A 25,077-nucleotide genomic window follows, 5' to 3' on the forward strand; every position below is an offset into this window, starting at 1 on the left:
TTTCATTTCCTGACCCTTGCAATTTTTTGGTGTAGCAGACTTTCTGCTCATCTGCGTCCCCTCTCTGAATTTCCATCTTTTATCTCCTCCTTTTACCAAGCCCTCTGTCCTCCCCTGTTCATCGATCCGCCTCATATCAGCCGGCAGTAGCCTCTTGTATTAGCCTCAGTCATGGCTCCCCGTAGCCTTTTTGACCCTCCCCTCTGTATTCTCTCTTTCTTCTCTGCTGTCTTCCTCTCCATCTCCAGCCGGCGCTCTCTCATTCCCCCGCCTCTTTCACTCTTGCTCGTATCAGCACTCTCTTATCTTGTTATTATAACCCCACTGCATGGCAACACTCTAAAATGGCTGCTATCATGATATAGTGAGTTCTACATAATGGCCTTGGCTGCACTGTACTGCAGCGTAGCCCGAGGCCCTTTTCTGCCTTCTGTTCCGGGCTATTACAGTCTCCTCTGACAGCATCAGAAGCCAAGCTACGCTCAAGCTGAATAAAAGATATTGAAATTCTTACATTATTTATTTTATGTGGTGCACCTTTCTCAGAAAACACAGATCAACACAGCATACACACACACTCAACGTGGAATTGGTGCAATACTTTCTACACTGATTTATATGATTTGCTTTGTTGCATACCCAGGTATCAGTTTTTGCTTTTAGATATTCATTACAGTGAAGGTTACAAACAAAAAGGCTTTCAAAATGCAGACTTGTTACATAAAGAGCACCTCTCCTCCCAGATATTACCCAACTACTGTTGCTGCTGTTGTTTTTTTTTTACTGGAAAGTGATGCCAGTGTACTACAGGTCCAGTTTTAGAAAGCAGCCGTTATGAAATGAATATTTGATGAGGTATGCGCTCCCCATTGCTGGCACCTAATCTGATTTTGGGAGACTGTAACAAGGTTTTAGCATCTCCACCCCTCCCTCCCCCCCTCTTGTTTTATAAATGGTTGTATGAAAGAGTAGTCCTAATGGAAAAAGCGAGCCCATTTCCAGACGGAATAATTCCCTCCTTCGTAATCTAAATGGCTCAGAGTTAACATTTGTCAGTTGTCAAGTACAGGACGGTGGGGGTTGGGAGGGGCTCCGGCAGACGGGCGGCACATTAGATTACAAATTGTAAGTGTGCCAGTTTTGAAGCCGCATGAAGTTGTTGGGCCACATTTTTTTTTTTGCGACAAAGGACGTGTCTTGCTGCCTAGTCAGCATGTGCGCACCCAAGCAGTGTCATTTGTTATGGGAGCTGCACACGGTGGGTGTGATTCAAGAGCACACCCTTGCACTGTGACCTTGGGAGGAGAGGTGGAGCAGGGAAGAGTGAACGATGCTGCCAGAGTTGGCCAGAGCCCTGACCTTGTCATGGCCCCACTTTTTCTCCTTTGTTTTTGTCTCTCTCAGCTGCTCCTGCTGTTGGTTTCTCAGTTTATGAGCAGAGATTTCTTTCCTTTTTTTTCCCATATGGGTATCATCTCCTTTTAGGGACTTCGGCACAATGCTTCTTCATATTTCTCTGAAAATGACTTTATTTATATGTCACATAATATCTCCTTCCCCCCAGTGTGTGCTATGGCAGTGAGGAACTGTCTGGAGTGTCAACAAGCCCAATTTAAGCAAGGCTCGGAAGCCGCAGCACGCAGCTATACAGCCATGCCCAACACTGCGCTTGGAGCAGCCATGTCTGCAGCTGCGCAGGCAAGTAACCGAGATCATCTCCTCATTTCATTATCCTGCACTTTGTCCACACGTCCTTTGATATGCTTCCTTTAAAATACAAAATAAAACTGTGAATCTCAATAATAGCGTACTGCAGAATGAGCCCTAAAACCCAGAAATGAGCTTTCTTTGCACTTCTGGTTCCCTGAAGTAGAAGGGTTTTTGATTAGATTCGATTTTTTGTTTAGATGCCTGAAGTAAGTTCTGTGGTTAACACTAAGATATTTTCATGTTTTGTTCTAGGACATAAAATCCGTCAGTAAATACCCTATTTTGAAGCTTTTACATATCCTTAAAAAGACGGTTGCAGAAGTGGCTAAAGGAGAGAGTGTTATCACGTCAAACATGACTTTACAGCCTCGTCGTGGTGGCGACATTGAAGTCATGTGACTATGGTGTAATTTTTTTGGAGCCTAGCATTATCCTTATCTCATATTAGTGGTTCTTATTTATGAGGAACATCTAATGCTTATTTTCTGCAATAATCCAAAATCCTGTGCGAAAATCCCATTGGCTCTTTGTGGGGGGAACCAGGGGGATGGTCGGCCTGAAAAAACAGCATCCCTGAAACACTCTATACACTCTCACTCTTAAACTGGATTTTTTTTTTACACTTAAAATAGCTACATCTTCCTTTGCTCTCTTCCTAGACTCAATAGTAAACCATAGGGAGCTTTGCCCTTTGTCCTGCTCACCAGCAACAACCAAGTGTTATTGCATTAGCTCACATCTTATTATATTACCACACTGGTTGCTATTTCTACACCAGACAAGGCTTTTTGTCATTGCCCCTTTGATTTGATACAGTGACTTCCAGTAAAGTCATGTTGTTCTTCCCTGAACCGGGTGTTAAAGCTCATTTATAATGCAGCGGCTCTATAGAAAAGCCATTATGTTAAGGACAAGATCCCAGGAGGGATAGCTTCTCTAAGCTGTGAAACCTTACCCTGCTCCATGAAGTGCACATGGATTAATAAACATCCCGATTGGTGTAAAAGTGCATGTGCGGCTTGCACTTCACTTGTAGAGAATAATACATTACATGTTGTAAAGGTTTGATCTCCATGCACGCAGAGTCCTGTTGATGCAGTGACAGGTGGGGTCTCTCCAGTCAGAGATCTGGACAGGCTTCTCCAGGACATGGACATTAACCGCCTCAGGGCTGTCGTCTTCAGAGACATTGTGAGTTGTCCTGAAAACATATTTGTGCAACGTACAGGCACAACTCAGTGTGCATAACACCCATAAAATTTACTCAACTATCACAGGTTTGTGAAGAAGACACAGATCGTTTAGTGTATTTTGTTTGTTTCAGGAGGACAGTAAGCAGGCTCAGTTTTTGGCGCTTGCCGTTGTCTACTTCATCTCAGTCCTCATGGTGTCCAAATACCGCGACATTCTGGAGCCCCACAATGACAAGAAACACCCTCAACGATCGCAGTCGGCCAGGAGCACAGGTATACAGCAGCTCCAGGAAGACAATACTGCAATCTGTAGTACAATGGTTGCCAATGTTTCTCTGCTTTTTAACCTTTAAACACAAAGCCTTGCTTTTTAGGTTCTTCATTTGAATCATTTTTAAGGCTCTCGAAGTTTTGCATCATGAAGTATTAAACCACAGAATAAGAGAGAATTCAGAGAAGTCTTAAAACTAAAAAGATTTTTGCATGTGTTAGTTATCTCTTGATCCATTGTGGGCACTCCACTTCAACATTGACCACTGTAATCCCTTATACAGCGTGGCTTTATTACTGACATTTCTTCTTTATTATTGTGTCCCCTCAGATAGTGGTGCCATTTCTGGAGGACTAGAAGTGGAGAACGGTGTCTCTCTCCGGCGGTATGATTCTGGCATCGGTGACGACCACACCTCAACCGCAGCAAGTGAGGCAGATCTGTCATCCTCTGGCGTGACTCATGGTCCAGACGCCATCTCAGAGGCCCTGTCTACACTGTCCTCTGAGGTCAGACCTTCTCTGCCCACTGATTCAAAGGGCAAGAATGTGAAAGACATCCTGCGCAGCCTCGTGAGCACCCCGGGTGATGATATCATGGTCGACTCGAGTCTGCTGCCACCAGCATTTCTAGGAAGTGTGGGCGATGCGGCCAGGGAATCATCACAACAGTTCCGCTCCTTTGACAGGTGAGGACTCAGATTGAAACATGGCTTTACACACACACACATATACAACCACACTATTTATGGAAAATCATATTTTTCCACCCTGCACATTGGTGATTGTGGGGAGAAAAAAAAAAATCAGGGTTGAAATTCCTCTGGTGCAGACCTGACAGCTTTATCAGTTTCTTAAGAGCTCAAACGGTGCATATATGCTTGTGATTCTCAAGCTCCATAGTTGACAGTTTCATACCATTTATCCCAACATAACTGCAGGGGACTTTTGAAAGTCAGACCTTGAAGACATCTCAGCTTGGTATCCTCGGAGGTGGATCTTGAAAAATATTCTGTAATAGAAACCTTTTTGAACCGGCGGGAATCTTAGTCTCCGACTCTTTCCCCCCTCACACCCATTGTTCTTTCTTTTAGCTGTCGATCTAAGTCCTCATCCCGAGCAAACCGCCTTACAAAGAACCCGTCTTCAGGAAAACAGGAGTCATGTCTGGGATGAAGAGACGGAGAGATGAAGCTGGCCAGGAAGCTGTTTCTTTTCACCATGTCACTGACATTTAACGACTTTCTTTTTCATCTCTCCTGCTGCTCGTCTCGTGCTGTCTAACATTTGAAGCGCCATCCGCCTTTTTTCTGGCATAAAAGCTGTATAATTTGCATTACCCCTGGAGGTGCAGGGGTGAACAGGAGTCAGGAGTAAGGCTTCAAAAGCAGAGCCAGAGACTGAAGCCACAGACGGGCCCAGGTGAGAGAGGATGGTCACTGGTCTGGTTTGCATTTGTAGCGTTGATTCTGAGACAGACGCTCACAAGCGGCAGAGGGGGGGGAGAGGGTGGTGGAGCCTGAGAGAAGGAGATGGGAGAAGGGGGAGAGAGAAGTCTCCATGGGGGTGATGTCAAGTCAAGGTTCTCATGTACTGAAGAAAACATTTCTGTCTCTCTCTCTGGCTCTCACAAACACACTTAGTCAGTCTGCCTACCCCCAACTGTGGGAATTCCACGGCATCTCTGTGATCGCGTGTCTTTATCTGAGGAATGCTTTGTCAGGTCTCAGGGCGCTCCTCATATCAGGGGGATTAGACTGGCTCCTGTCCACTGTGCGCACTCAGTAGGAAGAGAAGACGTCAGGAGAGCTGGAGAACATAGACTAACAGCTCGCTCGTTGCCTATGGGAGCCTCTTCATGCAAGGCGTACAGCCCAGGCACAGACGGCAAACTTTACCCCAGCTCCCTTTTAAGAGGAAATAAAAGCCTCTCTGAGGGTGTTCACACATGAACACATCGTAGGGCTGTAACTAATAATTATTTTATTATTGGCCAAAGCACAAGGCAGGCAGTATTCTATGTTTTTGTTATTTTTAACAAATTCCATGAAAAAAACATCACAATAAGAGCACTGTGGAACATTTCCTCAATAATTTCCAACCTCCAAACCCCGTCTGTGGCTCTCAGCCCCAGGCACACTGGTTCCTACTGAGGACGTAAACATATATTTTCTTTTTTTTTTTTTTTTTTAACTGCTCAATAATTTCCTAAAAGAGCTGAACATTGTTATAAGCAAATGTTATTTTTTGGTAATATTCTCAGCCACAGATTTAAAGCAGCATGACAGTGTATGTGGGGTTAACTCAAGATAATATACAGACACAGACAATACTTCCTACTAGGTCAATTCATTGTTGCTTTAAAATATAGAATATCACCTGCATTATCCCTTGAAAGGTCCAGTGTGTAGGGTTAAGTGGCATTCAGTGGTGAATTTAGAGAACTGAAACTCCTCCCATATGCCAAATGTGTAGGAGAACTGTAGTGGACGACGCGAGCGCCCTATGTAGAGCCAGTGGCCGTCCAGGTCCACACTCCACAAAGGGCCTCATGCAGACTTCCTGCAGATTTCCAGAGAGTCCGCTTGGGGTACAGACTTCACTGATTTAATAACCCACAACTCGTTGCAAAACGGACGTGACGTCTTATGAATGTTTAAAATAGTTATTGATAGTTAGGCTGCTACTTGAATTGTGTAGGCCAGAAATATTATTCAACCACGCCATGATACAGAAATATATAAGTATAGGTTGTAGAGGGGCTGAAAGTGCATGTTATTATTGCAGCCTATCACACTGTGCAGTTTTATAGGCTAAAAATGGCCGGAAAACAACAGAAGAAGTTCTTTCAATATAAGTAAATACCCAATTTATTTAGCTTTAGTCCCATCCTGTTTTACAAACATTTCTGTTTTTGAATGTGTGTAGCCTGTTACAAAGAGATGTATTAATAGCCTGCATTTTGTTCAGTCACAAAAAGGCTATACATGGGATTTATATCTTGTTATCTGCAGGGGCAGATGAGTAGGCACTGTTCATCAACTTATATAACATAAATGTGAATATGACAGCAGCGATAGTTGCCGTTTCCATGGCAACGAGTAAAACAGTCTTGAGGGCTGTCTATCAGCCGCTTGCAGTTTCTGCCCTCGCAGACTTTACATGATGACGGTAAATACGTCACACAACCTACAACTGCAAGTCCGCGAGGGCTCAGTCTGCAAGTCCAGAGATTGTACATTTGGATTCAGCCTTTGATTTGTCCGTTCTGGGCTACTGTAGAAACAACATGGTGGACTCTGTGGAAGAGGACCCACTCTATATGGGATTATAAACTAATGAAAATATAGTTATGAATACGTTATTTAATTTCTGCCAATATATCCCCCTACATATCCTACACACTGGACCTTTCATCTAGCTTTTTTTTAAACTTCAATTGTTTATTGAGTCTATAAAATGTCAAAATGTAGTGAAAAATTACACTCACATTTCCCAGCGCCCAGGGCAATGAAAGGTAGTGGCATGACTTTGATTTAAAACAGAGTAAGAACAGCAAATCTTCAAATCTAAGAAGCCTGAAACAGCAAATGTTTGGCATTTTGTTTTTTCAAGGATCTTTAAAAAAGAAAAAGATCAAAGTTGATGTTCATTTTTTGGCGACTAAGTGATAAATTGACTTGACCGTTACAGCACTTACATATGTACACATTCATGCCTTTTTTTTCCAAGATTCCTGATGTTCCCCATTCTCAGACCTCACTGTCGAGGTGCCAGATTTTTTTGATGCGTCTTGGTCAGAACTTCTCCTCTGTCCATATCACTCACTGGCTTTATCTCCTGAGGTTACCTCTCTTTATCAGCCTGCCGTCTCCTCAGCCTTACCAGTTCTACCTACCACGCATGTAGATATGTTCTGTGTTTATTATCTTGTTGAAGTGAATCTATCACTGCTCAGCATCTCCCACTAACCAGCAAGTCTCCCAGTGACACCAGTTCAAGCCAGAGCTGATATTCTGCACTGACATCTCCTGCCAAAACATGGCAACTCTCCACTTACCCAGAGGGCTGGATTTATGAGACCAAAGTATGAAAGAAGCTGGGATCTCCCAGATAAAAACTGGGGGGTTTGTCAGGGGGTGAAGTATCCCTACTGATTTATTGAATAGTGCAGACCTGCTGGATTTCTCCCATCCATTTCTCAGCCATGCCCCTGTTATGACAGCCAGTCTGCAAATATTTGCTGACACTAACCAGAACTAAACAGTGTCATTGTACAAGCCGATGATTTAGACGGTATGGTTCTGCAGAATATGTGAGTGTTAGACGTTGGGATATACATGGTTCAGTTGTTTGCATTCCTGGCCACAGTCTCTGCATGCATGTGAGTGTTGATGTACAGATGAGTTGTGTTGATTCTGAAGTGTTGTTAATGTACGGCTTAGGAAGAGGGTAAGCACGTCAGACACAAACACAACTCAAAGAGTGAGGGCCATTTTGCTCCCTTTTTTGATTTCTACATCACACTTCAAAGAATTGAAGTTGTGTGAAAGAAGCTTACTGGTGATCCTGCATCAAAGCAGTCAGCTATTTCATAACCTGCTGTTGTTGGCTGTAAAAAACAGTCATTTGTAAGTGTCATTTGGATTGTTACCAACGTACAACAGACTTTATAGCTTTCTTAATGTGACTTTATTACTTCAAATTTTTGAGACTCACACTGGAACCCATTCATTATGTTATTTTTGTGGCTGATACTGTGTAACATGTAAAGGGAAGGGGGGAATCCAATAGCTACTGTAGACATCAGCCAATATTAGTTTATGCAGATACTTAACATAAACATATTTGGGGTTAGGGTTAGGGTTAGGGATTAAAGGGACAGTTCACCCCAAAATGAAAAAAACACTTTTACCTGTAGTGCTAGATTGTCTAGATTGTTTTGGTGTGAGTTGCTGAGTGTTGGAGATATTGGCAGTAGAGATGTCTGCCTTCTCTTTAACACAGTGTATCTAGATGGCAGACCGACTTGTGTTGGTCGATGCAACAAAATAAAATACATTTGAAAAACTCAATGGCGATGTCTCTTTCCCGAGATCATGACCTGGTTACTCAAGATGATCCATAGACCTTGTTGTGAGCAGTTTTATGGAGGAACTATTTTCTTGCTACTAAACGACAACCACCAACCGTACTACCATGTAGAAAGAAGCATGCAGCTACTCGTGGAGGAGAGTCTCCTGCTTGTAACAAAGCGAGATGTAAACTTTAGTGGCGTTCTCATCGGCTGAGCTGTAACATGAGCTAGATCAGTGGTTTTAAATGAGCTAGGAGGAGATACACACTTTCCTCTGTGCAATGATACAGTTGGCGGGTGGAGCTGGGTAAAAAGAAAATAGTATTTACGTGAAACTGCTCACGTGGTCTGTGGATTGTTTTGAGTTACCTTGAGTCATGATATCTGGGTAGAGACATTGATGAGTTTTTAAATGTAATCCTTTAGCCAATATCTCCAACACTTGGTAACTCACACAAGAAATTCTCGATCGATAAAAACCAATGTGGGTATGTATACAAGAAAATATATATTTTTGATTTTGGGTGAACTGTCCCTTTGAAGAATAATACTACAAATAAAACAACATACAGGACAAAAAAAACTTGAATAAGGAAAGATAAAGCTTAGAGCACATTTAGAATGCGACTTATAAAGTATTCATTGTACCACTTTACTGTATCTCCCAACAAACACCGTGCCAATAATGGCCCCTGTTCAATCACGTGCAGTATTATATTAGTTTGATATTAGTACCCTGTACTGCACTCCCAAAGCATATCCTTTTTTTAAAGTGATTTATTAACTAGCAGCACAAGACATAAACACACAGAATTCATATAAAGACAGATGACACGATACCTCCCAAGATGCCTCCCTAGGTTACAAGATAAGGGCTGCACTCCAGTGCCTACAGTATGCATATAAAAATACACCTGCACATACATAACACAAGTATGTATGTACATATCACATGTTGCATAAGGTATATTATTTAAAAAATTAAACTTTTTTAACTGTGCCTCCTGTTTTCTGGCTGCCCCTTGTTTTGAATAAGTAACATCCAGCCCATACATTTCTGATGCAAAGCCATGTACACTTTTTTCTGCACACTTACAAACACACATGAAAAACACTGAGATTCTGCTATTCTCATACTTTGCAGGCCCCTTAGGTCCCAGTTGCTCCGCTCATTAATCACCGATGTCATCAAGTTAATGCCCCTCCCACAGCAGCCATCATCATCCAATCACAGCTTGAGATGCTGCGGACTTAAACACAGTTGATTTGACAGTAGTGTGTACATGCACATGTGTTGGTGTGTGTGTCAGCGAGTAACATTTTGAACATTCACATGCACAGGGTTGCATGAGACGAGGGTGAAAGGGGAGATCAAAGCTCTGCTGGGGTGTATAGCCCCCTCCCTCACATGAGTTGGCTCTGTTAACACTCTAGAGAGTGGTATTTTTACACACACACACACACACACACACACACACACACCACTGATGCTTCCTTACTCATTCTCACACTTGTTTTACCTGGAATAGCAGAGATTACTGGAATCACAGTGTTTACTGCACTTATCCATTGTAGGTTAAAACCTTTAAATAATTCAGCCTCAGCGCGCACACACACACACACACACACACACACACACACACACACACACACACACGCACTGCCCTGGGCTCCTGTTTGTGGGTTGAGTGGGGCCGCTGACGGCTGATTAATCGACTGGGGCGGCCCACTCATGATAAGTGTGGCTAATGACCTGCTGAATAATTCACTGGGCCTTTGCTGGGGAACAGATGGAAGGCCAAACACATACACGGACATGTTCCCTGGCAGACTCGCACACACTTGTGCACTCATGCGTTTATTTGTACACTTCTATGCATATATTCAAATATTTTTGGACACATTCACACACACACACACACACACACACACACCCAGCCTGCACACACCAGGGGGCCTCCGTCTCCCTGTCTCCCTCCCTGCTGTTGACACCTGGGGTGCTTCACGTCAGCACCGCCCTTGTTCTCTGATAGCACCATCCAGCTTACTCACTATCAGAACAGAGGAAAAGTTACCAGAAACTTTTATCTCGACTCTTCGTGGCTGTCAGTGCTGGTTTCATTCTGTCCTGTCAGTGCTTGCTTCACTTTTTATGTATCACTCTGGACCTTTTCAGTATGTGTTTGTATTTTAAACACAACTGTCAGGCCACTGGGATCATTATATGCAACTTTATTATCCTTAAATCATAGATCACACAAAGCAAAGGTCAGCTGTCAGCGTTTAACATTCACAGTAACTTTTAATAGATCTGATCACCTGCCTTAAATCAGCTGAGAGCCAACTTTGATTCTACAGCCAGGTATCTGTCTGCACTGCAGGGAGCCAGGCCCAACTATCCTCTTGTGCGTGTGCATAAAAGTGTGCGTACACACCGACTCTGGGAACGTGCAGGAATGTACGTTAGCTCTTTCCTCTGTGCACTGCCACTCTTTTCTTTCCATATTCAGATTTTGTGCATTTGTGCACTCGCATATCTCGGTGCGCCTGCGTTGGTTTGTGTTTCTGAGAGGGAGCAGTAGCCAGTGATTAGACCCTGCTTCCCCTGTGTCAGCACTGATAAGCAGGGCCAGGCTCTCTTTGATATGGCCAGTGGTCTGTCAGAGCCCTGGTCTATACTGACAGCTTATCTGCATGCTGCTCTCCTCCCATCTGCTGTTCGCCGGATGGGAATTGAACTCCACTCAGTCGTACCACATCACTACGAGAAACACTTCCTGCTACTTCACCAGAGGGACGTGTAAAGAAGCAGCATTATCACTGCATAGACAAGTGTGTTTGGAAATTTAAGATGGCTGTATATGTTCAGGGATATGTGCTCATCTAATAAAAATGTTAGTAAATATAAAACTTAACCCAAGCTAAGCATGATTTTTTTTCAAGCGTAACACTTTTGGAATACTAGCAGAAATATGCGTGGAATTAAGGGCTGAGGATACTCAACCATTAAAAGCTGGAATCAAATGTTTCATCAGTATTTTCTTATGAATTCTTTAATCAACTATTTTTTTGTTTAAATTATGAAAATAAAGAGAAGAACTCCTGCACACTGTCTCGTTCACTGCTGAACTATTCATTGTAACTACATTTCAAACTTTCCGACCTTCCTCAGGTAAATGATGTGAATTATGAAATCAGCTCAGACCTAATTTTATTACAGTAAAGTTGTTGTATGGCTGCTTGCCTTAAGATAACATTAAATACTTTTGCCTTTGGAAGTGAGGATTAGGCGTGTTTTGTGTAAAGAAAAAAAATGGTTTTGGTGGAAAAACAGTCTACAGAGGATGATTTGAAGAAAAAAAATATTGTTTTTGGTATACATACTATAACCCAGGTATTATATTGGCACTGATAGTGAACAATTTTAAACAGTACATGATAACAGTAATACTGTGTGCTTTAGAAAGATGGTTTTAATTACAAAAAGTTTTAGTTTATGCCTTAAAAGTTGAAAACATGCACCCCAAGTGGGGTTCAGATTTTTGCACAGAAATGTAGCTTACACTTTGTCATCACATAACATGCTGTGATGCCAAAGACTGTGTCAACAAGCAAAATAAAATGTTTTTTTTTTTTTGTTGTTAGAATTAGGTATGACCAAGTAAACAATTAAGAGTATCATCCCAGATGAAAGACTGCTGCAGGTAGCAGCTCGGTTTGTAGAGAGACAGATGTGACTATTTTAAAATATTTCACACCAGTAATGTGCCCCAGTAATTACTCTTCCATTTTAATGGATAGATGACAGAGTTGGTGTTGTTCCACTCTTACTGTGTACTTTAAAGCCTTATTCAGCTTGCAGTGAACCGGGGCCGTCAGCATTTTCTTCCAGTTGTGTCAAGGTGACAATTACATTAATAATCTGCCTTGTCCCTCTACAGAAGTGTCATCGTGGCACCCAAGAAAGCCGGCGTGACACCATCCCCAGGCACTTCCACGACCGTCCCAGCAGCCACTGCTGCATCCGTTTCTGGTGTGACACCTATGGACAGCGTCGCCGTAGTATCTTCTGGAGATGACTCCCAGGGCGCCTCTGCAGACTCTGCAGCAAGTGAGTACACACACGCTAAGACACACTCAAATATCCGAAGGACAGTGTTTAAGTCATAATCTGGATGATCCAGCTACAAGAAAGTCAATATTTATTGAGAGATTTTGCTCCTCTGTGTGTCTGGAAGAATAATATTGCTGTGTTTGCACAATGTAATCAGTTAGCAAACAGTAACAGTAACACATGCTTATTCAGTCTTAATTGCTGTAACAAGAAAAAGAGAGTATACATAAAAAAAGATGAATGTAAAATCAAAATTTCTGGTTAACACCTAACTTTAAAAAATAAAGTAAAAATAAAAGTACTGGTTATTAAATATGCATTGAGCAAAAGTCATTTTATGTTAGTGATTTTTGATACAAGGATTAATTCAGGTGAATGAATAAAATAAAAGTCACACCTTTTTTTATTGCAACTTTACGAGCACACTAACATTCCTGAATTCACTGATTCAGCAGCGACCGTAAATAATGATCGGATGGCCAGCTGTTGTTTTTTTTTTTTTTGTTACATTCTGCCTGTGTTAGTGTGTATAAAAGTGTAATGTTTTTTCACTGAGGAGTCTGTGTGTGTTTAAGAGAGGAGGGAGTGACATGAGAGTGGGGTTCGTGTGTTTTAGGAGATTGTGCATTCACTGTAAAACCGGGCGGGGGAGTGTGTGCGTATGTGTGTGTGCATGTGAATAATGATAATTGTTAAAGCTGTATGCACAGGGTGCTTTGTGTCAGCGAGCAGCGTTGAGTAAATACGCTTTGTGAGCATGCGAGTGTGTTTTAGTGGGGCAGTGGGAGGACTAATGGAGACGTTCATTTACTCCTCTTTGTTTGAAGGAGCTACTTCAGCTTGAGAGGGATACTCTCACCAGGCCCACATGGCGCTGCTTAACACCTTACTTGCGCACACACACACACACACACACACACACACACACGCACACACATATATGCACACACATTCCAGCCCACATTACACTGTCTGTCATTCCTTAAGAGTTATCCCTGCTTGGAGACTGTCCTGGCTGGAAAAACAAGCCCGCTGAAACACCAGAGGAATCCCCCTCCTCCATATTCAGCTGGGCATTAGCTTATTTATGAGCCACAGGGAAGTAAATTTACTGCCAGATCAATCAAACACGGACTTTGTACCTTGTGTGCCTCTGTCTCCAGAATGAAGTCGTAAAGCACCTTTTAGTTGTATAATGAAACAGTCACAAAAACAGCCCAGAGGGGTAAATTGGTATGTAATGACTTAACGTGTAAAAACAATTTGAAGAAATAGTGGGATTTTTTTAGCATCTCACATTCCAACACAGGTGTAACACTGAAAATATTACTGACTTATGAAGAAATATTTAATAACGTGTTTGATATATGGCTGACTTATTAAAAACACCATCTCAAAAATGGTCACACTGTTTAAGGTGTGACTGCAGCTGACAGTTAAACGCTCCCCGCCCTTCAGCGCACAATTTAGAGGTTTCTATCATGAAAACCTCTGAATTGTAAATTGATAAGGAAGACATATTGTGCTCGGAGTACATCATCCACTATCTAACCATAAAATTATACTTGTACCCCCACTTGCCCTGTTTGACCATAAATCCCTCTATTCTATACATTTGAATGGAGAACATTGTGTTATTTCATAAGATGCATGTTTCCGCACAGGTTTATGGTGCTACCCAGGTCGTATAATGTATTGCTCTGCGTGTGTGTGCATCATGTGTGTGTGTAGCGTCTTATTCTTGTCCAACATCCAGACTAATAACAGAGTTCTTTGGTTTCTCCCTGCAGCAGGCGGCCAGGTTCCAGCCAGCGCTAGCCTGCCATCTGTCCCCCCACTCTCCCCTGTGACCCAGAACACAGCCCCCAATATGAGGTGATTCATCTTCTTTTCTCCCTCTCTCACATACACACATGCACACACACACACACACACACACACACACAAGCGCATACACTATCAGCTTTTTATGCACGTCAGTTAGTAATGCATACCCACTGATTGTTTGCCCTGATTTATTATTATTATTTCAGATATTTTGACGATGTTATGTTTTTAAATTTGGTATTTCCGAGGTTTAGTGTGGAGTTCATTTTACTCATCATGCACTGTTTGGGTCCGTGTGTTTCTATTGCATCTCCAGTATCTCAGAGCGTCTGGAGCACGCTCTGGAGAAGGCAGCTCCTCTGCTGAGAGAGATCTTTGTGGACTTCGCCCCCTTCCTCTCTCGGACCCTGCTGGGCAGCCACGGACAAGAGCTCCTTATTGAGGGCACGAGTAAGTACGACATCACAGACTTATTAAAGTTGCTGTTTTCTGAAAAAGGTCACAACATTTTTTTTCCACTTCCTCTCCGAACTCAAGGACGGTGCATCTTTTCAAGTGTTGTCCTCATTAAAATGCAATAACATATCCCGGCAGTTTTTAATCTAATAATGTGATGAGTGTGCGTCGAGCCAAGAGCCGGTAGCTGTGCTGAAGGTTTCTAGGGGGGCAGGTCATAGGCCAGGCCACTAATAGCAGTGTTTGGGATGTCTGCTGCCACCAAACAAAATGGAAAGTTGATTGATAGCTGCAGGGGGGCTTGAAGAGAAGGCAGGGGGAGGTGTGTGTGAGTGTGTGTGTGTGTGTGTTTGTGTCATATGAAGAGCAACTGAAAGACCAAAGGCTACTCTGCCCTCTTCCCGTCTGTGCATGTGCAGCAGATTCTGGACACTCTGGTGGCCCCCTGCCCTCTAAAAGCCCAGGGCTCGCCATTAGGGATCAATGGGACATATGCTGGCCAAGTCAGGCCTGTAATACAAGGCCCAAATATGTATTAGTTTACAGTAACATCATGTCGGCTCATTAGGCCCATCAATACTATCTGGTCCGCTGCAGATGGCACATGGTTAGGTAATCCGTGTCTGTTTGGGCATTTATAGTGCATGAACGTGTTTCCACAAGCTCAGAGGAAGGTTTATGAAATAAAACACCTGAAAATATTTGTTTTTTATCAAATGTATGACTCCTCTCTTTTCATATTTCTCCAGGCCTGGTGTGTATGAAGTCCAGCAGCTCAGTGGTGGAGCTCGTCATGCTTCTGTGTTCACAGGCAAGTCTGGCATCTATATCTTTTCTTATCCCCGTCCTCCGCTTCTCCACCGGTCTGATTTATCAGGCTCACCTTAAGCGCAGTAAATCCACAGCACAGAGTGGAGACAGTGAGCCATCGGACGCCTTATCGTTCCCTCCACACTACCTTGTCTGCCTTCCCACATTCACCCCGTCCCCCGAGCGAGGGCAGAGAAACCGGAGAAACGGCATCTCTGACCGCAAATATTGGTTTGAGGGTCAAGGGTGGCCGACCTGTCCGCGTCACCTCTGACCTGGGCGCCGGCCCTTGTGGCCTGGCCAAACTGATGAGGAGGGATAATGTAGATTTGATGGTGCTTTGCATTGATTATCTCTCTCTTCTCTGTTGTCTTGTGGGTGTTTTGTTGCCAAGTTTATTTAGCTGCTGCCGGATTCATGAATACTAATTCAGGGATCATAAGCAGACGTGGGCAGATCAATGATCGGGCATGTCAATAGATCACTCCTGGATGGCTGATTAGCATGAAGAGATGCAAAGCTACTGACTGTTATTGTGTGCGGACCAAAACCCAGTACACTTTACATTCATGTGTAAATACTCCTAATAAAACTGTATATTTATTCAGAGTAGAAGCTTTCATTTTCAGAATGTAACACACACAAGCAGTTGCCCTCATATTCACACATCCAGTGACAAGGACACCAGATAATAACTCCCCTCTGGCCCTGTTTGTTTGCATCTTTCCCATTTAAAGCACCTCATGAAAAAACAAAGATATCCAATAATACAAAAACACATCTGATTAATGACACCTCTCTCACCACTGCGCTTGGCTTTTTTTTTATCAGCTTTATTTTCTAAAGAAATAGCACCTGTCATCTGGCTCTCTTTCCTCCACCTTCTCCCCCTTTTTAACCCCGACTCTGTTTGGTTCCCATTATTCACTTCGCGTCTTCTCTAAAAAGGTAATACAGTCAGATTACACATCTGTTTGGATGTCAGGGGCCGCGCATAGATTTGTGCTAGTGGGACACATGGAGGGAATGCGAGCCCTATAATGTCCAGAGACGAAGGAATAGCAGGAGTGAAAGCTAGATAGAAAACCAAAGAGAGAAGAATGGCAGGCCCTAATGCACCTATTTGTCATATCTGTCAGGGTGTTGTTTAATGCTAATCTAATCAAAGGCAGAATCTTGGTGATTGCTCCGCTGCGCAGCTCATGCCTCGCTTCCCCCTTTGGTCCCCAGCCCAAGCTATTTCTTCCTTTCTTTGAGCTCCAAGCTACCCCACCCAATCTCCACAACACACACACACACACACACACTCTCTATGAGAGGAACAGGGATTGGCCAGCGTGGTGTTGATTGCTTCAATAAATCATCCAACCAAATTCTCTCACAGCTAATGCAAATGTAATTTTATTGTTGTGTAGAGGGGGGAGAGGAGGGGGGGGGGGAAGGTAGGAGCAATACACTGCTTTCCACCGGGGAGAAGAAGAAAGCAGGGACAGACTTTCCTCTGGGCTAAATTACTATGTATAATTATTTGTGTGTTTGTTCTTCTCGCGGGGCAGTGAGAGTGAGCCAGTGCCATGATTGATGACATCATTTAGCAAAGTTTGTCGGGCCCTCTGGCACAGGAAGCACTCAGTCCTCTCACAGGAAGTGCCTCCGTGGCCATCTTGTGACTCCTTCCTGCCTTCGAGCCAACCAGTCAGAGGGAGTAGATGGAGTTGATTTTGATTGATTTTTCTCCCCCTCAACCCCCACACCTTCATCAGAGATGCGACGCGATACCATCGCTGTGAAATTTTAATTAATTTCCCGAGCTTTGAGATGGAGTGGAGCCAGGGTGAAGGGTCAGGAGGCTGGGGACTGCAGAGCAGTTTTTAATCAGGGATCCTATGAAAGTTGCATTGGTGGCCACATCAGCTTGGCATTGAGGAGGCGATTGTAAACCGCTGTTTGATAGTGCCCCATTTCTAAACAACTACAACTGTGCTCCCAATTAAAGGACCATTTTGATCAGACATTAACTGTTGGGGTGGCATGCTGCCTTGTTCTCCACTGTGATATTGATCCTCGAGGACTGCTGAATATACAAAATGAGGATTAATGATCATATACTGTAGCTGCAACAGAGTGCCACGTTAAAAAAGTAGGAAGAGCGAGGGCTGGTTGCACAGAACGCTTAAAGTTGTTAAGGTTCCCTCAAAAGGAAATTGGTTACACAAAACACCCTCAAGTCTTTTTCTTAAGATTTCCTTAAAATGTTCACGTAAGTATTTATGGTTTTCTCCTTGTTTTAGGAATACCAAAACCATTGCACAAAAGAGCTTAGACCTTAGACCTTAACAATCAAAATAAGAGAAAAGAAAACTTAAGGTACCCCTGACTCTGTCTTAATCGCAACATGGCGGAGTTTATGGCGATAAATGAAGAAAGTGTGTGCAAAGTGTGTGCAAAGTGAATCCAATGGATGCACTTTTGATTTTACACCATAGATTTGACTTGAATTCATTTTCATTACAATTTCCTCCCACATTAATTGATTTCAGTTTGCAAATCAGATTTACTTTTTAGTATTTTTCTTTTATTGTATTTCTCCACAAGTATAGTCTTTTCCTCTTCCGACCATTTTGGTTTTCATACCTACCTTTTTTCTGCAATTTTTTTTTTACTACCTATAGGCCAACTTTGTGAGGAGATAACTGGTGAGGCGAAAACATGTATCACAAGTGCGAGTGTAAGCAAACCATCGGTCTCCACTGAAACTGTAAAATTTTGCCATTGTAAAGTCTCTTTCAATACAGAAAATTACTTCACGTTTTTACTTAACCAAGGAAACTTTTTAAGGGATTGTGTCTAGCACCCTCAGCCAAGGAGATATTCAGCCCTGGGTGTCCTACTTAAGGAGAAAACTTAAGCTGTTTTCTGCAACCGGTCTCTTCAACCTACTTTACCTGTGCCCAGAATTTAAAAAAAAACAAAAAACCTTTTTTAAATTATATATATTATCAGTTAATCAGCAGATTAATTTCTCAGTAGTTTGGTCTCTAAAATGACAGAAGATAAAAAAGAAAAATTGCCATTACAATTTCCCAGCGCATGAGATGACATATTTTAACTGCTTAATTTGTTCAACCTACAGACCAAAACCCAGATAGATTCAGTTTACTACCAAAGAAGACTAAAGAAAACCATCAAACAAACACATTTTTAATAAGTGAAAGTACTAAAGTTAGTGCTTAAACAACTAACGGTTGATCTGTCATTAAAGTTGTTGCAGATTCATTTTCTCTCACTTGACCTATTGACTAATTATTCCAGCTTTACTCAGTTTATAAAAGGAATGCTTGTAATGTAATTTTGAGAATGTGGAATTGCTATTATTATTATGTATACATGGTATTAGAACAATTAGATGAGAGCAAGAATTACTCAAATCCCAAACAGTAAAGGGGCATTTTGGCATTTCTCTTGTTATAAAGGTCTCTGATAACAAGGTGAACAGTGCTTTATTTCTCCGTCCTTTGACATAGTCTGAGTAATATACGATGCTTTGGAGCTTATTAGATGATTTCAAGTAAACAGAACTTAATCTAGTTTAATATAGATGTCACAGCCCCTCTAGGTTATTGAATGTGATGGCTTCCTCAAAGTAGCTCTTGCATATTACATGACTGTCATCAAAGTTTTCTCTAGTGAACCACCTTGAGGATATTGCATGTAAAGAACCACTCTCCCTTCTTCCCATGCCCCTGATTCGCCCTGACAGTTTCACTCTCCCTCTCACACTCGTTTTCTCCCGTCTCTGTCATGTTTACGGCTGGCGTGTTGTTTCCTGGGTGCACTTCTTGAAGTGGCTTCCACCCAAAACATCTGATAAATAAATAATGCGCTGGGACAAGAGAAAGAGCTTTCCCTTGCGCTCGCTGCCGTCCGTCCAGAGCTTTGAGAAATCATCTCATCGGTTACTGGACAGTCTACGATGAGCAGAGGCCCATAAATCTCCTCAGTAGCTGCATTTGTGTCCTGTAGATCAGCCATTATTGTCCGGCCCCTCTGTCAGCCTATCCATCCTTATGCCATTTATCAGAAATGCATCCTGTACATGGAGTGGAAGGAAGGGAGAGAGAGTGAGTTGTGGGGTGGAGGGGCTCTGGTTTCATGATGGTCAAGACCAGATAGGGAAGAATGCTCTTCTTTACATGTCAACAAATACATTACATGTAGTGTAATTACACTTAAGGTAATGCACTGTAACACCCTTATTTCTTCAATTCTTTAACTGTTAAAGGGTTGATTCACCCACACAAAACCTACACACACACAAAAAAAACAAATGTTCTCTTGCCTATCACTCTTTGGTTCGGACTGAAATATTCTTATTATATTGGATGGATTGCCATGAAATCTGTGCAAACATTCATGTTTCACAGCAAATGAATCCTACTTTGTCAATCCCTGGACTTTTCGTCAAGCGCCACAAGCAGGTTGAAGTTTCCACTTATCCAGTGAACTATGTCATGTCTCACTAGATGAATTTGTACAAAATGTAGTACAGACATTCATGTCCCTCTCAGTATGAATTCCCATAGCAATGGTAAACTACTGACTTTTTATTTAGCACCATCAGCAGATCATGATTTTAATTTTTTAGAATTTTAGTTTAAGACCAAATGCTGGCAAAATTATTGACATTCCCATCAGCTTCATCTCTCTCTCTTTGGTTTTTAGTTCTAATTTGCAAATGTTAGCAGGCTAACATGCTAAATTAAGATAGTTCATCTATCAATTATCTGTAACCGCTTATCTTATCGGGACATTGGGCGAGAGGCGGGGTACACCCTGGACAGGTCAGCAAACTAAGTTTGACACATAGAGATAGACACCCATTCACACTCACATTCACACTTTAAAGTCATTAACTAACCCAATCTGAACCTTGGACTGTGGGAGGAAGCCAGAATACCTGGAGATAAAACATGCTAACAGGGGAAGAACATGCAAACTCTGTACAGAAGGGCCCAACTCAGCCTAAACTAAGATAGTTAACATGGTAAACATTATGTGCTGAACATTAGCATATGAGCGTTGCCATTGCTAGCATGTAAGCATGCTGACAACAGCATTTAGCTCAAAGCCCTACTGTGCCTAAGCACTATGTTCATAGGCACTATGTACATAGGCACAGTGGTGCCTCATTGTCGGCACATTGTTTGCTTCGTCTTTTCCGCTGCGAGTAATATCCCCTCAGCGTTGGCATAATTATCAGCTGATCGCCATGGCAATGCCCAACCAAACAGAGGAACGTTTGCCCTTTGTCAATTTTATGGTTTTACATGTTGCTATTTTTGAAAAAATCTGGATCAAGTCAAAAAAATTGCGGAAGCTTGCTATTTGAAAATTGCGGGTTTGTGCAGGATGTCCTGTGTCATGCAAGTGACAAATCTAATGACAGTTCTCTCTGACCAATCAATGGTCTGCAGTGTTTTAACTCCAGTATTGGCTCAGCTTCCTTGGATCCTCGACTGAGGCACTATTAACTGTAAGTTTTGCTAATTGAAAACCAAAAAAGAGAAAGTCGAGTTGAGCAGAGCCGTACCATACCATCGGAATGTAACATAAGCAACTTGTGTATGACTGTATATTCTTATACTCTTCTTTTGAACACATTTGCCCCCTCTGTATTGAGACAGCGGTAAAATGCGTTTTCTTTTGTAATATAATTTAGCCAAACATTTAACTAACGGTTGTCAAAAATTATACACTTACTAAATGTTTAAATGTTTGTGTGATGGCAGTTGATATTTTTGACTGAGTGGATTATTGGACTTCAGTTGCCAACACATACACGATCTCCGATCTAAGCAAATAGAATTTTGTTGGGACCACTGATGCCGATAATCCTTTAATAGTAATTCATTAACATCAATGCTAACCCGTTAATCCAATGACCCCATATTATCATATGTTCCCAGCCATACTCACACCAAAGTTAACCTGTTTAACAGATGGGCACCTCTCTCTCCCAGTCAGCAGGGAGAAGGACATTGACTTCCCCTAAACACTTGGTTCCTCCTGACCCTTGACCTTCTGACCTCCAGGTTAGAAGTAAGAGTGGCGGCGCCATAGAAGTTTAAACCCCTGTAGTCAGGGAACAGGGCGCGAGTGCACGGTCATCATCCTCCACACAATCAATAACATAATCTGAGAAACGAGGGAACTGGTTTGAAGCTTTGTGACCATGAGAGTAAGACAGAACAACCACTAACTAGTTTTATGTTTTATTAAGTATTCACAAGTTGCTGTGTTGGTTGCTTATTTTGAAAGTCATGTTAGTGAAAGTGGAGTCTGATGTTTGACTTGCTAAATAGTCATTTATATCTGTCAGTGGATATATTTCTTCTTCTCCCCCGTAAGTGAGGCTTTGATGGATCAAGAGCAGACCATGTTGTATGAACCACTTGGGGAGCTGAGAGAGGTGAGAGAAGTGGCGAGGAATGTGATGAAACCAGGGGACAAAAATACTTTCCCCATCATTTTCCTCACAGTCAGACCCGCACCCCACTGTGCAGTTAAACAGGCGCACAAGGTTCAAGATCAGTGCAAATCAAAGTGTTATTTTTCCCTCCCTCCCTGTTCGCCCTCACCCCGTGCTTTGCTCCAGTGCCCCTTTACAGCCATGCCACGCGGCTCAGTGTCCCCGCCATCACTCTCCAGTTCAGAGGATAATATCACGCTGTATATTCTTTGAAAAGGTACTCTCCGGTGAGACGTAGAGAAAACACGGTAACACCAACTGGCACTTAATCCTGCAGACTCCCTATCGTTGTCAACTATGCAGCCAGAGAGGAGGCGGCGGGGTGTGTTGTGTTGGAGGAGGTGGGGGTCAAGGGGGACTTCCTGACAGGAAGTGAAGTCTAGCTGAGAAGAGAGAATCAGACAGGAGACTCCTAAAAAACTGAGTGGCTTTTAATTTGGCTCCCAGCCGGTTTTAGTGTGAGCTGGCTTCAAGTGGTTCGGGACTGGAGGGCCTCAAGTGGCATGAACGGTTGGTTATTTATACATAACGTATAATCGTGTTTCAAATAAATGAATTTCCCTGACAGAACCCTCTCCTCCTGACAGGCACTGTTAATGTAATGTTTTCCTACCTGACAGGTCCCACGTTATAAGACCTTGGAATGTATTCTTATGCGCCCCCCTCCCCCCGCGATCCTGATAAAATCGTGTCCTGGCTTCTTCGCTCAGATCTGGAGTGGAAATTCAGCTCCATGCATTTTTGATCTGGTGAATGCAAAGTTCAAAACTTGGACATGATTTACTGTCATTCCTGCTCATACTTAAGGGGCCCCACACAGAATCATAGTTGCATGGATTTAGACTATAACAACCTTCATACACAGTATTTTGTTATATTTTGCAATGCCATATCTTAACATAATTGTCTTGTAAATATGATCCTTCAAGGCTGATGTTCATTCCAGTTAGGTGAGTCCTGATTCTACCTCCAAATCATTTCAGGTAGAAGCAAAATAATGTTGGACTCATGCCATTATTGAAACATCCTGCAAAAGTTGTGCTGCGTTACGGTCACCATAGATATGTTACATTTGTACACTATTGTGGGTATGTTGTAACACTAAGTTTCTTTTCCTTTTCAACAACACTGTGGTTACTGTGTGGTCATATTTTTTTTACATCAAAAACCATGTGGTTGTGGTTAGAAAAGATCATGTTTTGACTTAATATACCTGGCTCTGCTACAGCTGCTTTTCATGGCACTATTAGTAGGAAACAAGGCAACCGGTTGCTAAAAAACACCCACATTTGGTGACTAAAAAGTGAAAATGCAGCCAGTACTCACTAAAAACCAATTGGTTTTGTTATTTGTTAGTCTTGAACAATTGTCTGCAGCGGCCTGCAGTTTGGCAGGCATCTTGTCTAGGTCATATGCCATCCATGATCCCCTCCACCTCTTGATTACAAAGTCAGCGTGTATACTACATCGCTTTGGACACACTGATTTGAAATGTACAAAATGCACAAATGAGTGCCAACATTTTCTAATGATGACGGGGGCATTTTGGTTGTAAACACAGACTTGTCAGTAGTCAAGATCCCCAAGTGCAATGGACTGCTACAGGCCTTAGGAACATTTGTTATCAGGTTGCGTTCAAACTGCTGTGTGTGATTCAGCACAAAAGCTGTGTAATGAATCTGTAACTACCTTGAAGTTGGTTCATTCTGTTTGTGCTACGCCTTGTTTTAACCACTTCCTGTCACACCCACAAACAATCAACTTGCCATCATCCATTTAGCCTCTTGCAGCACACACTGTGTTCTTATTGCCAATCCAGTAAACAAGCTAACACGAGTAACAAACAAATGAACTGTAGCTTGAGAGTTTCTTTGGGAAATGATATCTTCTGTAGTGTAAACGCTAATGCGTCCTGGTGTGTCCTAGACAAGGAATACGTCATAAATGCAGGACATGGCGTTTTTTTTGGGTGACGGCGTGCTAATGTTCTATAACCTGCCCATTTTACGTAGTGTTGGACAAAGTCTTGCATGACCATCCATCATTTTGCCCTATGGAAGGAGACGTGTTGAATTCTGCTGACAGTGATACATGATATGATACGATACGATACGATATACCTTATCATCCCGTAGGGAAATTTGTCTTGGATTCAGGAACAAACAAAACAAAACATAAAAACACATACTACACAGGCATCAAGCAAGCGATATTTCCAGCTGTTCTGACACAATCCCTAACGGGACTAGCATGCATGCTAATGTGAATGTAATAACTGTGCGCGGGACCCTCTAAAGTGACGCAGGCACTAACAAAATCTGAGCACAAGAGGATGGCTGAAGATGCATGACAGACACAGCTGTGGAGGGCAATGTGTCTCGGCTGTTGACATGTGTTCAGATGACCGAAACACACATTATTTCCAGATATATACAGACTCTAAATGTTCAATATTTTTTTAAAAACTAGGTATTAAAGTCACTCATTTAGCAAGTTAAGCTTACTAATTACTATGTGGCTCAACACACAAAAAGACTGATCACCAGTAGAGCTACATTTGCTGGAATTAAACAGGTATTAATAGACTTGTTTTCAGTGTTATTAGAAACCAGTCTGTACTGCAGCTCAAAGTTGTTTGTGTGTTTCGTTGTGCTGCAAAGATATGCAAAATGCTCTCTTGTGTGCTTAAAGTCTAGACCTACAGTTCTGTTGAAGAAACAGTCATGAAAATGAGGCTGCTGGAAGAGGTGATTATTTCATTTCTCATTTAGAAGTGAACATCTGTTCCACTTGGATGTGAAACAGCTGCACGGTGTTTAAGTATTCTTATTCTTCCTACATCATTAGAACCCACTGACATTAAACTGAAGGAACCAAATACCAGATTTGTCGCAAGATAAGACTGAGAAATGATTTCTTAAAGAAGGAGTTCGTTTTAATGATATACTGCCGGCTTTTGAAATGTTCTGTATACATTTATGTTTTCCACTTAAACATACTGTGAAGGCACAGTTCAAGTGTTGTAACATGTTTTTAGTTTGTCTGTTTGGTGTGTGTAAGTGTGGAGGGAGGTTAGGTCCAGTTCTTTCAC

General features: G+C 42.3%; 1 protein-coding gene across 7 annotated transcripts in view; it reads left to right on the plus strand.

Moving 5' to 3' along the window:
* The window catches only part of lrba (LPS-responsive vesicle trafficking, beach and anchor containing), a 236,340-nt gene that overhangs the window by 75,532 nt on the left and 135,731 nt on the right, over positions 1-25,077 (plus strand). For 4 of the 7 annotated variants that reach the window (XM_033624965.2, XM_078166196.1, XM_033624967.2 and 1 more), the window contains exons 26-33: positions 1,565-1,698; positions 2,794-2,901; positions 3,035-3,176; positions 3,505-3,862; positions 12,192-12,361; positions 14,155-14,239; positions 14,508-14,641; positions 15,397-15,458. In XM_033624965.2, the coding sequence (XP_033480856.1) occupies positions 1,565-1,698; positions 2,794-2,901; positions 3,035-3,176; positions 3,505-3,862; positions 12,192-12,361; positions 14,155-14,239; positions 14,508-14,641; positions 15,397-15,458 (1,193 nt within the window). The remainder of the gene's footprint in view (positions 1-1,564; positions 1,699-2,793; positions 2,902-3,034; positions 3,177-3,504; positions 3,863-12,191; positions 12,362-14,154; positions 14,240-14,507; positions 14,642-15,396; positions 15,459-25,077) is intronic. The other 3 variants (XM_078166195.1, XM_078166194.1, XM_078166197.1) reach the window with 3 other exon arrangements.

The sequence above is a fragment of the Epinephelus lanceolatus genome, chromosome 3, assembly GCF_041903045.1.
Source record: "Epinephelus lanceolatus isolate andai-2023 chromosome 3, ASM4190304v1, whole genome shotgun sequence".
NCBI classification, from domain to species: domain Eukaryota; kingdom Metazoa; phylum Chordata; class Actinopteri; order Perciformes; family Serranidae; genus Epinephelus; species Epinephelus lanceolatus.